Source organism: Myotis myotis, unplaced genomic scaffold (assembly GCF_014108235.1).
Source record: "Myotis myotis isolate mMyoMyo1 unplaced genomic scaffold, mMyoMyo1.p scaffold_m19_p_2, whole genome shotgun sequence".
Taxonomy (NCBI): Eukaryota; Metazoa; Chordata; class Mammalia; order Chiroptera; family Vespertilionidae; genus Myotis; species Myotis myotis.
Window position 1 is genome coordinate 158,249,471 of NW_023416324.1, and position 13,971 is coordinate 158,263,441.

General features: G+C 40.5%; 1 protein-coding gene across 9 annotated transcripts in view; it reads right to left on the minus strand.

The window, feature by feature from the left end:
- GOLGB1 (golgin B1) overlaps positions 1-13,971 on the minus strand; it is a 78,998-nt gene that overhangs the window by 37,601 nt on the left and 27,426 nt on the right. For all 9 annotated transcript variants that reach the window (XR_004973919.1, XR_004973918.1, XM_036348303.1 and 6 more), the window contains 4 exons: positions 13,533-13,646; positions 11,163-11,565; positions 10,133-10,248; positions 127-241 (listed from right to left, as the gene is read on the minus strand). Coding sequence is in view for 7 of the 9 variants with exons in the window: in XM_036348303.1 (XP_036204196.1) it covers positions 127-241; positions 10,133-10,248; positions 11,163-11,565; positions 13,533-13,646 (748 nt within the window). In the remaining 2 variants the exon portion in view is untranslated. The remainder of the gene's footprint in view (positions 1-126; positions 242-10,132; positions 10,249-11,162; positions 11,566-13,532; positions 13,647-13,971) is intronic.

Here is a 13,971-nt window from a genome sequence, read left to right on the forward strand (position 1 = left end):
CAGCTATCTAAGTAAGGTTTTTATTATCAAATAATCAGAGAATCTATATATTATATACATATCATGGTAAAAGTAGAAGCACTTGTGGGTTAAGAAGATAGAATTATGGTTTTCATTTTTACCTACCATTCTCAGCTTTCAGTTCTTCCAGTTCTATGGAACTAAGGAGCAAGGCTCCCTTTTCCTTCTCTAGTTCTACCACTCTCTTCTTCAAAAAGGCAATATTCTCCTCAGTGACCACCTAAATTGTAGAAAAACAACAAATTAATTATCTCCAGTGAAAAACTCTCATACTAGTGCCAGATAGCCTTAAGCATTTTCGTCTTCTAAAAGTTCTTCAGCCATGAAAATATGTTAAAAGTAGCATTACTGCCCAGATGGCATGGCTCAGTGGTTGAACATAAAGCTATGAACTAGAAGGTCATGGTTCAATTCCCTATCACAGCACATGCCCGGATTGTGGGCTCAATCCCCAGCAGAGGGCATGTAGGAGGCAGCTGATCAATGATTCTCTCTCATCATTGATGTTTTCTATCTCTCTCTTCTCTCCTTTCCTCTCTGAAAGCAATAAAAAAATATATATATTTTAAGAAAGAGCATCTACTTATTGCTTAAGTAATTATTAAAGAATATTTTTTCCAGAAAGAAAAAATATTTCACACAAGCTTCTAGTTCATTGGTTTTTGAATGTAAAACTGAAGCCTAGATTACAAAGACAGAATCCCAAGTCTATTGCATAGGAAAGAACATCTTTAAGTTCACAAATACATAACATCACAAAATTAGGTTAATGTCACATGATAACAAGGTGACTCTTCAGGAGACTGAACATAGAGAAGCTCTCAAGGAAGAACACAGGCAAAGTAATATGTACCCCTTAGGAAAGGAGGAAGAGCCACAATTGTTTTTCGCTTGTGTTTCATTTATGCATATGTATTGTTTGCTTTTTCTAATGACAGGCAAATATCAAATTATGCCACACCTTTAGTTTTATGTCTTTTTATATATTTTTCTTCTCCAGGGGGATTATTCTATATAATTTTTCAGAAAATTGTAGAATTTTTGAGCCTTGAGGGTCTTTATAGCTCACTTAGCCCCAAACCTTCATTTCAAGCTTAAAGAAATGACAAGAGATGAGTGTAAGGATTTTACGGCTTTTATCCTGAGGGAAGTTCCCAATTTGCTTTATACAGGGCAGGTGAGCCACAGAAAAGCCACAGGTGTTTCTGGCTTAAAGAATGAGGAGACAGACTTTGGGACAAATTTAGGGGAGCCCTAAATTCTATATATAAACTATGAACAATGAATTGCGCATTTGCAGGGCTGACTTGAAGCAGTCTAGCTAAGACAAAAATAATACAACCAAGTTTTGAGTGGCTGCCTACCATAGGCCAGAGTTTATGGTTTGAGTCCTAATTACTGGCTGATAAAAAGTAATCAAAACTCTTCAGATTTTAGAAATAACAGAAGAGAATCTTGAGAAAAAAACACTCACAATATTCAATACAAAATCACTTATCACACAAAGAAATAGGAAATGTGACCAAGACTCAGAACAAGCAAACAAATATAATCAACAGAGACCAAGTACAAAATGATGCAGATTTTGGAATTAGCAAACAATGATTTTAAAGCTCTATGATTATAAGCATCTCAGGACATAAAGAAAGATATTTTATAATGGATGAAAAAATAGGAAGTCTTAGTAAAGACTTCCATAGAAAAACAAAGGGCAAAATGGGCATGAAAATTACTTGAAAAAATAATGGCCAAAATTTTCCCAAACATAAATTTATACATGTAAGAAACTTAATAAAAGCTAGGAAATAAAATTACAAAGAAAACCATAACTAAGTCCATCAAACAAGGATAGGAGAAAAGTCTTAATGTTGAAATTGTGATCTGGGATTTCTAACTTTTGTTAATATAATACATACAGCAGCTATAGCATAAAGAATAGCACAAGGGGATAAGGACACATGTAATACCTTAATCAATAAAGAAAAAAAAGGAATAGCACAAGGGTTTATGAATATACGATTTCTATATTTTAAGGGGAGTGGGATAGTATCAACTCTAAGAAGACTGAATGGTTAAGGATGTATATTGTTAAAAAGATGTATCACATTAACACTAATCAAAGGAAAAATAGAGTAGCTATATTAAAATCAGACAAAGCACATCTCATAGCAAAGAATGTCACCAGGGATAAAGAAGGTCATTTCATAACGATAACTGGGTCACAATAAAAAAAAAAGACATAAAAATCATGGATACAGAGAACAAATAGATGGAGGGGAGCTTGGGGAGCTAGGTGGAAAACATGAAGAGGTTAAGAAGTACAAATCAGCAATTATAAAATAGTCACAGAGATGTAAAGTACAGCATAGAGAATGTAGTTAATAATCCTATCTAATAAAGAGGTAATATGCAAATTGACCATCACTCCAACACACAAGATGGTCGCCCCCATGTGGACACAAGTTGGCCAGCAGGGGAGGGCAGTTGGGGGCGATCAGGCCTGCAGGGGAGGACAGTTGGGGGGACCAGGCCTACAGGGGAGGGCAGTTGGTAGTGATCAGGCCTGCAGGGGAGGGCAGTTTGGAGGGACAAAGCCTGCAGGAGAGGGCAGTTGAGGGCAACCAAGCCAGCATGGGAGGGCAATTAGGAGTGACCAGGCCTGCAGGGTAGGGTGCTTGGGGGTGACCAGGCCTGCAGTGGAGGGCAGTGGTGGGGACCAGGCCTGCAGGGGAGGAAAGTTGGGGCTGACCAGGACTGCAGGGGAGGGCAGTTGGGGGCGACCAGGCTGGCAGTGGAGGGAAGTTAGGGGCAACCAGGCTAACAAGGGAGGGTAGTGAGGGGTGACTGGGCCAGCAGGGGAGGGAAGTTAGGGGCAATCGGGCTGGCAGGGGAGCACTTAGGCATTGATCAGGCTGGCAGGGGAGTGGTTTGGGGATGATCAGGCTGGCAGGCATAAGTGGTTAGCAGCAATCAGGCAGGCTAGTGGTTGGGAGCCAGCAGTCCTGGATTGTGAGAGGGATCCCAGATTGGAGAGGGTGCAGGCTGGACTGAGGGACACATCCCCCTGTGTACAAATTTTGTGCACCAGGCCTCTAGTACTGTAATAACTATGTATGGTGCCAGGTAAGTGCTAGACTTAAGGGTGGGGGAGGGTGGTGCATGGGGAGATTGTTGTAACTTCACAACTTATACAAATGTCTAACCAGTATGCTGCACACCTGAAACCAAGATAACACTGAATGTCAACTGTAATTAAACACACACACACACACACACACAAACAAAAAGACATAAAAATCCTAAATGTTTATATCCCTAATAACACAGGTTGAAAATACATGATACAAAAACTGACAGAACTATAAAGGAGAAATAGATAAATCCACAACTATAGTCTGATGATTTCAATAATCATCTTAATAACTGAGAGAACAAGTAGGCAAAAAAGCTGTAAGGATAGAAAGAAAAGAATAACACTATCAACCAACATGATTGACATTTATAGAACACTCAGCCAACAAGAGCTGACTATACATTATTTTCAAGTATACCTGGGCCATTTACCAAAATAGACAATATTCTGGGCCATGAGACAAGTCTCAATCAATTCTAAAAGATTCAAGTCATATAAAATAGGTACTCTGGAATTAAGTTAAAAATCAAAAAGACCTCTAAACATATCACCTACAAATATTTGGAAACTTAATAAGCCAGAGGGCAAAAAATAAATAAAAAGATATATTTGTATTGCAAACTGAGTGAAAATGAATTTGAGGGATGCTGCTAAAGCAGAGTTCAGGGAGAAATTGATAGTACAAAATGCCTATCTATACTAATATATGCTAATTAGGGTGATATGCTAATTAGACTGACATCTTCCTGGCATCCTTCCAGTCAAAGCCATGGTAGCAGGGGCCGAGGAAGAGGCGGGTAGGGGCGATCAGGCTGCAGGGGAGAACAGCTAGTGGGTGATCAGGCCGGCAGGGGAGGGCAGTTAGGGGGCAATCAGGCTGGCAGGGGAGGGCAGTTAGGAGGCAATCAGGCTGGCATGGGAGAGCACTTAGGGGGGATCAGGTCGGCAGGGGAGGGCAGTTAGGAGGTGATCAGGCCAGAAGGGGAGGGCAGTTAGGGGGCGATCAGGCCAGCAGGGGAGTGGTTAGGGGAGTCATCAGGCTGGCAGGCAGAGGCGGTTAGGGGGTCATCAGGCCAGCAGGGAGAGATGATTAGGGGTGATTAGGCAGGCAGGCAGGTGAGTGGTTAGGAGCCAGTGGTCCAGGATTACAGAGTGTGCAGGCCGGGCTGAGGGACCCCCCTGCATGAATTTTGTGCACTGGGCCTCTAATCCTATATAATAAAAGCCTAATATGTTAAGTGCCCAGTTGGCTGTTCAACCAATCAAAGCGTAATATGCTAATGATATGCTAAGGCCGTTCAACTGCTCGCTATCATGTGCACTGACCACCAGGGAGAAGACACTCCGACCAGTAGGTGAGCTTGCTGCTGGGGTCCGGCCGATCAGGACTGAGCAAGATGGGCCGGACATGCCGTGGAGCCCTCCCATGGTCCCTTCCTGGCTGGCAAACCTCCTGCATCCCTCCCCGGCCCTGATCATGCACTGGTGGGGTCCCTCAGCTTGACCTGCGCCCTCTTGCAATCCAGGACCCCTCAGGGAATGTCAGAGAGCCAGTTTCAGCCCGATCCCACAGGCCAGGCCGAGGAACCCCACTGGTGCACAGATTTGTGCACCAGGCCTCTAGTATTAGAAATAAGAAAGGTCTCAAACTAATGGTCTCAGATAACATCTTAAGAAGAAAAGAAATCAAATCCAAAGTAAACAGAAGAAGGAAATAACAAAGATCAAAGTATAAACCAATAAAATAAAAATAAAAAACAACAACAGAGAATCAATAAAACCAAAGCCATTTTTTAGATCAGTAAAGTAGATAAACCTCTGGGCAGTCTAACCTGTAATAAGAAAGGGAACACAAATTACCAATATCAGGAATGGGAGAGCCAATATCACTACAGATTCTACTGACATCAAAAGGATAATTAGGAACTATTTGAATAACTTTATGCCTAATAAACTTGAGATTTTAGATAAAATGGACAATTTTTCTACAAGATATAAAACAAATATAATTTGTACAGAAATATGCTCCCGCAAAGAAAACTTCAGGACTAGTTGGCTTCACTGGTGAATTTTCACCAAAAATTTAAGAAAGAAATAATACCAAGTATACACAGAATTTTTAAAAAAATGAAAGAGAAAGGACAACTTCCCAATTCATTCCAAAATGCCAGCATTACTCATTCGGCAACACCAGAAAAAGATATTAAGAAAACGATAGGCGAACTAATATTCCTTATATCCTAAGAAACCAAAAATACCAATCAGAAAGAAGGTATGCACGCTATGTTCATAGCAGCATAATGTACATAGCAGCATAAGATCTGGAAACAGCCCAATTGCCCATCAGTAGATGAGTGGATAAAAAAGCTGTGGTACAGCCCTGGTTGGTTTGGCTCAGTGAATGGAGCACTGGCCTGCGGACTGAGGGTCCTAGGTTCGATTCTGGTCAAGGGCATGTGCCCAGGTTGTGGGCTCAATCCCCAGTGGGGGGCATGCAGGAGGCAATCAATCAATGATTTTCTCTCATCATTGATGTTTCTCTCTCTCTCTGTGAAATCAATAAAAATATATTTTAAAAATAGCTGTGGTACATTTATACCATGGAATACTATGCAGCAGAATCTCTTACCCTTTGAGACAGCATTGAGGGACCTGGAGAGTATCATGCCAAGTGAAATAAGTCAGCCAGAGAAAGACAAGTATCACATGATCTCACTCATATGTGCAATCTTATTAACAAAACTAGAGGCCCGGTGCACAAAAATTTGTGCACTCGGGGGTAGGGGGTCCCTGAGCCCGGCCTGTGCCCTCTCGCAGTCTGGGACCCCTCGGGGGTGACCACTTGCTGGCTTAGGCCTGCTCCCAGGGGATTGGGCCTAAGATGGCAATCAGACATCCCTCTGGCAGCCCGGCAGCCCTCAGGGGATGTCCATTTGCCAGCAGGGAGCAGACCTAAGCTTCAGTCAGACATCCTTAGCGCTGCTGAGGAGGCAGGAGAGGCTCCCACCACCACCGCTGTACTGGCAGCCATCAGCCTGGCTTGTGGCTGAGCAGAGCTCCCCCTGTGAGAGCTCACTGACCACCAGAGGGCAGCTCCTGCATTGAGCGTCTGCCTCCTGGTGGTCAGTGTGTGTCATAGTGACCAGTCATTCCCAGTCTTTCTGCTGTTAGGGTCAGTTTGCATATTACCCTTTTACTATATAGGATAGAGGCCTGGTGCACGGGTGGGGGTCGGCTGGTTTGCCATGAAGGGTGTCCCGGATCAGGGTGGGGGTCCTGCTTGGGTGCCTGGCCAGCCTGGATGACAGGCTGATGGCTGTTTGCAGCTGGTCACACCCCCCCCTTCAGGTTGGGGGTCCCCACTGGGGTGCCTGGCCAGTCTGGGTGAGGGGCTAAGGGCTGTTTTCATGCTGGCGGGTGACTGAAGCTCCCAGCCTTTTTTTTTTTTTTTTTTTTTTTTTTATTCTGGGATTTATTTACCTTCTATAGCTGTCACTGGAGCTGAGAGCCAGCTCCAGCTCTGAAGCCTGACTCCAGCTCTGAGGCCGTGGCTGGCTGAAAGCAGGTATCTGGGTTTGTTTAGCTTCTATAATTGAAACTCTGTTGCCATCACGGGCGCTCTAAGCTCTGAGGCCCCAGCTGGCTGAAAGCAGGTATCTGGGGTTTGTTTAGCTTCTATAATTGAAACATTGTTGCTTCTGGAGCTCAGAGCTGGGCCGCAGCAGGCATGGAACCCTGGCTTCCTCCATCACTGGAGCAAGCAAGCCTCCTGCTCCCTTCAGCTGTGTGGCTGCCGGACGCCATCTTTGTTGGCAGTTAATTTGCATATCCTGCTGACTAGCCAATGGGAAGCATAGCGGAGGTATGGTTAATTACCATGTTTGTCTATTATTAGAAAGGATAAACTGATGAAGAGAGTAGATCCAGAGACATGGAAGCACGGAACAGAGTGTAGAATCTCAGAGGGAAGGTGGGTGGGTGGGAGGCAATCATCCAAAGAACTTGTATGCATATATGCACAGCCCATGGACACAGACACTAGGGTAGTGAAGAGCTGGAGGGAGTCTACGGGGGGATAAAGAGTAGTACTTTCAACAATAAAGTTAAAACACACACACACACACATACACAATAAAACCCCTAATATTCCTCATGAACATAAACGCAAAATTTTAAAACAAAATTTTAGCAAATTGAATCCAACAAAATAGAAGGATAATATATTATTACAAAGTAAAGTTTATCTTGTAACTCTCATTCACTGCTGGTGTGAATGTAAAATGGTACAACCACTTTGGAAAACAGTCTGGCAGTGTCTTAAAACCTTCCAAATATTCCTCATAGATCTAGGCATTCCACTTCTAGTTATTTACCAAGAATAAAACAAGCATAGATAAAAAAATCAATAGATAAATGAAAATAAAGATTTATAAAAGAACATACACAGAAGCTTTATTCATAATTGTCAAAAGCTTTCAACCACCCAAATTTGTCCAACAAGAGGATAAATTGTGGTATGTATGTATAATATCCTCAGTTATACAAAGGAATGAATTATTTCTACACACATAATAGGATGAGTCTCAAAATAAGTTTGCTGAACAAAAGGAAACAGAAACACATAAAGAGTATATACAATTTGCCGAAACCGGTTTGGCTCAATGGATAGAGCGTCGGCCTGCGGACTGAAAGGTCCCAGGTTCGATTCCGGTCAAGGGCATATACCTGGGTTGCGGGCACATCCCCGGTGGGGGGTGTGCAGGAGGCAGCTTATCGATGTTTCTAACTCTCTATCTCTCTCCCTTTCTCTCTGTAAAAAAATCAATAAAATATATTTTAAAAAAAAAAGAGAGAGTATATACAATTTATGTAAAATCCTAAAAAACACAAACTAAGCTATATGACAGAAAGAAGATCAGAGGTTGCCTGGGTAGGAAGAGATGTGAAGAAGAAATTAACAGGGGACCTGGTAATGAGTATGTTCATGTTGTTTATAGTGGTGATGGTTTAAAGCATATGCCAAAATTTATCAAACTGTGTACTTTAAAAGTGTGCAAATTACTGTATGTAAATTACACCTCTATTCAAGCTGTTTAAAAGGAAAATCAATAGATAAATGAAAATAAAATGCAAAAAAACCATGAAATTATCAAGGAAATTATAGCCCAATCATGCAAAAGGAAAATGCAAGTATATTCATAAAATAGAATACAATACTTTTCAGCAATATAAAAGAATAAATTATAACATATGGAACAAGATGAATGAATCTCAAAATATACTAAGTGAAAGAAAGAAGCTTTACACAAAAGAGCACACATATGTGGTTACATTAATATGATGCCGTAAAACAGGTATAATCATTCTACAGTGAAAAACTGAACACTGATTGTCTCTGGAGAGCAAGGGTAGGATTGACTGCAAAATGATGTGAGTTGAAACCTATTTAATTTTATTAACCAATGTAACCCCAGTTTTAAAAAAAAGGGTATGAGGATACTATCGTAATAATATATCTTGTTAAGGATTTGGATAACACATGTATAAGCATTTACCAAAACTCAATGAATGGTATACTTAATATTTTTACATTTCATGTTTTGTAAATCCTCAAAAGAACTATGTATACTAATAAAAGAGTAATATGCAAATTAACCATCACTCCACAACTATGGAGCCCATAGATAAAAAGATGGCGGCGCCGGACGGAGCCACGGAGCCAGCCAGAGCGGGCAGGATGCTTGGCTTCCTTCAGGTGGGACGCTTGGCTTCCTTCGTTGCCCCAGCAACGAAGGAAGCCAAGCCTCCCGCAAGTCCTGGCCGGCCGCCCAGGGCCAGTCTCTGGGCAGCAGCAACGGAGCCAGCCAGAGTGCATGGGAGGTGGCTCCGGAGCGAAGGCCCAGGTCCCGGGTGCCAGAGGGAAGCCAGTGCCAGCAGCCAGGGGAAGGAAGACCTATTCTTGCACGAATCTTCGTGCATCGGGTCTCTAGTAAACAAATATTAAAATCTAGTCAATAACATGCATGCGGAGATATTTAGAGAAAAATGTATACAACTTACTGTAAAATGTGTAAAAAAATTAAGATGAATCACTGGATTGATAAATGGAAATTTGGTAAAGCAAATACAGTAAAATGTTAGTGACAGAATCTAGATGTTGGGTATACTCATGTTCTTTCAATTTTTTTGAATTGTTTAAAATGTCTTAACAAAACATTGGAGGGAAAGGTTGAGAATGAAAGAATAGAAGAGATTGGAAAGCCTAGATGCTAGAAACCAGGAAGCAGAAGTTTTTATCAGTGCACAGTACTGCCCAGGGAAAATGGGACTCTGCTGGCCAATATGTCTGTCAGTTTGGAAAGATACATTCTTATCTTTATACATGGAGATGAATGAATCCAAGTATCCTACTTTGACACTAGCTAATTAAGATCATCAAAATAACTCCCTTTGTTCATGCTGAATTAGCAGCCTTCTTGTGATTATAACCTAACTTCCCACAAAAACTTTTATAGAAGGAAGAAAGAAAATACTGGCCAATCAACGGCCACTTGGTAATTAAATGTTTTACTGTTAATTAATTAACGAGAACATTATGATTTCTATAATACACTAATAAATTTGGTTAGACTGAAATGCATGCATTAAACCTGATCAAATCTCAGCCTACCAAAAATGAAATTGCCTTCTCAACTGAGAAAACTGATTATAGATTAAAAAAGAAACGATTACTCTCCAATACAGATTTTTAAGATCTTAGAATCAGAAGGGCTCCTGAGATCATGGTGCTTGTTATCTACTTTTTTCTCATTATTTGTTGCTGAGACACTAAATTAATGTCTTTCCTGATTCCTTCCAAAAAGCATTTTATCAGGCCTAAAGGACAAAAGGCTTATTATACTGCCCTCTGGAATAAATTCTCATTAGAACACCCAAACACAAATAGACCATATTCATAAGAAATGCACATTTAATTACCTGTGCACCCTCATTATAAATATCTGGGAAAGAAGTCTGAGTTGCCGTTTCATCATTCTGCAAAGTTGGTTTATTTAGAAATTGGGTAATTTCCTTGGATTTTTGTTCAAGTTGATCTAAGGAAAAGAAAATAAATAGAAAAGATTTCTGCCTCAAGTCTGAAACTTAGTGAGTTATTATTTTCTAGGGATACATTATATGCTGTTTAGTTTTCTTAATTACAATTATGCCATCAATGACAACATCTTTTAAAACTGTTTAAATGATCTCAAGGACCAAAAGGCATCCCCAGTAAACCCCTTGCTTCAAAGGTAAAACAAAACAGGCCTACGTGGCATTTTTTGTTTTATTTCTTTACTCTTCACTGAAGTGTTATAAAGTCCATGGAGATTTTATAGCAGTTTTAAACATGAACATGGTTCATTTAAGAGGGCAGTGTGCTTGTAACACACCGTTCCCATGTTTATGCGCCTCAAGGCTTTCTAGTTAATGTTCAGTTCTTCAATACAGATCTTCAACTTAATTCTTTCCTTTATGTACATAACAATCTATTAGAATTAAAATAATTAGAGGCATCTCTTATTTTAATAACATTTTTCAAAAAATGTTTTCTTAAACCTTCATCAAGGATAAAAATTTTCTTTAAAAAGAAATTTTCAATGATAAGGAAAAGCATTCAGATCCATGTCCCCCTACCTATGCACCTAGATCTAGCCTGAGTTATCCATAAATTATTCCAAATCCTACTCAATTCAGTCACTGAACCCTTCAGACCCCAGTCATATTTTATATAGCATTCCTTTAAATATCTGACACATCATTATCAATAGTTTTTAGTACAATTATAGTATTAAGCAAGATTATAATTTTCATCAGAGACAGGAGAAACACAACAAAGAGTTCAGAAGAGATGCTTTAATCCTTCCATTGATTCAATTGGTTTGAGCAAATGATGCTATTAACCCTAAAATTCTGAAGTAGGAGCACCCAAGTTCTGGACTGTGAGTTTCAAAAGCAATCAAACACTGACCTTCCAGCTGCTGAATGGCCTGGGCTGAATGAAGTGCCTGCTCACTCTTCTCTTGGAGAAGCTTTGAATTTTCATCCTTTAGAGCATCACAGGCAGAGTGTAGCTCTTGCTCAATCTTCTGAAGACTCAAAATGTGAGACGTCTTCTCTTCCATTTCTGTTTTGTGCTTCTGCTCCAAAGCACTGTACCGGTACTGAAGTTCAGCCTGCGCTTGACCTGCTTGCTCAAGCTGTTCCAGTAGATGACGCATTTCTTCCTGCAGGTTATGAAAGGATAATTTTCTCTCTGCCACTTCAAGGTCCATCTTTTCCATCAGAATCTTGGCCTCCTGTCTTTCTGTTTCCACAGTGTTTCTTAAAGTATTATGCTCAGCTTCCATCTGCTGTAACTGCTGAGAGAGAACCTAAGAAAAAAAGACAAAGTCTCATGAACCATAAATTCATTCTTTCATCTCAATAAGCAAAGGGAAGTGCCTCTTCTAGGTGAAGCATGGGCTACCAGCCGTGGGCAAACTACGGCCCGCGGGCGGATCCGGCCGTTTGAAATGAATAAAACTAAAAAAAAAAAAAGACCGTACCCTTTTATGTAATGATGTTTACTTTGAATTTATATTAGTTCACACAAACACTCCATCCATGCTTTTGTTCCGGCCCTCCCGTTCAGTTTAAGAACCCATTGTGGCCCCTGAGTCAAAAAGTTTGCCTACCCCTGGGCTAGACACTCAGCACCAAACCTACAACTGCATAAGACTCTCAATGTTTGCGTCTTGATACTTTTGACAGTTTGTATTTATTTGTGCCATTAATTGTATTATTTATTTGAGTCATTATCTTTTAATTTCTGTCTCTCCCAATACAAAATAAAGTCAATAAGAGAAAGAGACTGTATCTGTTTTATCATCATTGCTCTCTAGCACATAGCACAGTATATAGTATTTTAAGTACACGGTACTCAAAAAACAATGAATGAATGAATAAATTAATTAATTAATCAATCAATCCAGTCCCTGCCTTCAAGGAACTCAGAGTTCAGTGAGAGAGTCACACTTAGATCATTATAATGCAAAATTATAGACACCATAAAAGAGATACTTAAAAGGTATTAAAAGGAGCAGAGAAGGAGGGAAATTTACCAAAAGTCACATATATGCAATCATCTATAAAGTACCAATCTAGTAAGTGACATAACTGGGATTTGAACTTGATTATCTGATGACAACCAGAAAGGGGCCTCAGTGTCAGGGTATGGCTTTTGTTAGGACTGGAGATAAGGGAATATGTTTCTATGCAAGAAAGTCTTCTTAAAAAGAGTTGCAAATTAAGAAGAAAGGAGATGCCTGACTTTCTCCAGCAGCATCTGCACTCACGTGAACAAGAAGAGAATGTGAACTGTGACACCGATTCCACATTACAGTGTGGCTTTTTGAATGTGATAGGGCAGAGACACAAGGAATCCAAGGGCTGGTAGAAGAATAGCCAAAATAGTCGAACATGGGTCTATACTGGACAGGCAAGAGAGAGAGGCCAAAAAGAACTAATAATACTAAAGGAACAAAGTGAAAGGATCAAGGGACCTCGATGAGAAGGAAGGTTAGGAAAGTCTAAGAAAGGGAACAACAAGGTGGGTTACAGTCATGGAATGGAATACTTGAGTTTAAGATCTTAGAACATCAGCATCCTTGATCACCTTTAGATTCAAGGAAATATTACAAAATGGTGGGATTAATTCAACCCAACAGAAAGTCAACCAGCAAAAACAAAGAAGGGACAGTACATAAAGCAAAAGAATCAGTCAAGACAGAGAAGAGGTAAACTGATAGAAAAGAATCACCAGAGGAGCATATGGCATTCTAGAGAAAGTTAAGACCTAGGTCTAAAATCACAAAGGAAAAGAACAGCAAAGAAAGATGTGAAATGTAAGTTCATAGGTGAGGCGGGAGGAGGGGACTAGATGAAAGAAGGAGAAGGGATTAGCCAAAGAACACATATGGATAACACACAGACAACAGTGTAGTGATGGTCCGGGGTGGGGGCGGGAGCTGGGCGGAGGTGGGCAAAAGCAGGGGTGGGGGGAGGTAAATAGGCATATCTGTAATAGCGTCAACAATAAAAATAAAGAAAAGAGATATACATTATAGTAAATATTAAATTTAAAAATACATATGTTAAATGTAAGCTTCACGAGGGAAAAAAACCTGTACTGTATCTGTTTTGCTTACAATGCACCACCACCACAGGGAATTTGTTGAAAGAATTAATAAATGCCATCAATTCTCTGAAAACTTATAACAAAATCTTATACCTGCTGCCTGGCAAACTACAGTAGAAATGAGTAGTGCCGAGGCAGGCAGTTGAGATCAGAGGGCAGTACCTGGTTTCTCTGTTCGGCAGCAGTCAGCTCCTGTTGCAACAGGTCCACCACCTGAGCACGGCCCAATAAGGCTTCTTCATGCTCTTCAAGCTTCCTCTGTAGCACCCGCAGTTTCTGACAAGGAAACATTTTAGAATGTTATAATGTGCTAACACATGAGCACTGTCATCTGGTTACCTTTCAAAATGTCACATAGATTTGTGAACTTAAGATTTTTGGATGTTGAGGATGAAAGATTAAAGAGTGGGACACCAGCATGCCATGCTCCCCAACCAGCAGCAAGAGAGAATCTCGAAAAAGGTCTCTTCCAGAGCACTGACAACCACCAAACTGAGACGCAAGCAAGTACGTGAGTTAGGGAGCCTTTCTAATAATTAAAGAAAATGACACACATCCACTTTTTAAAATTATGTAGTCAATGTCCTGTACCTAAATAACA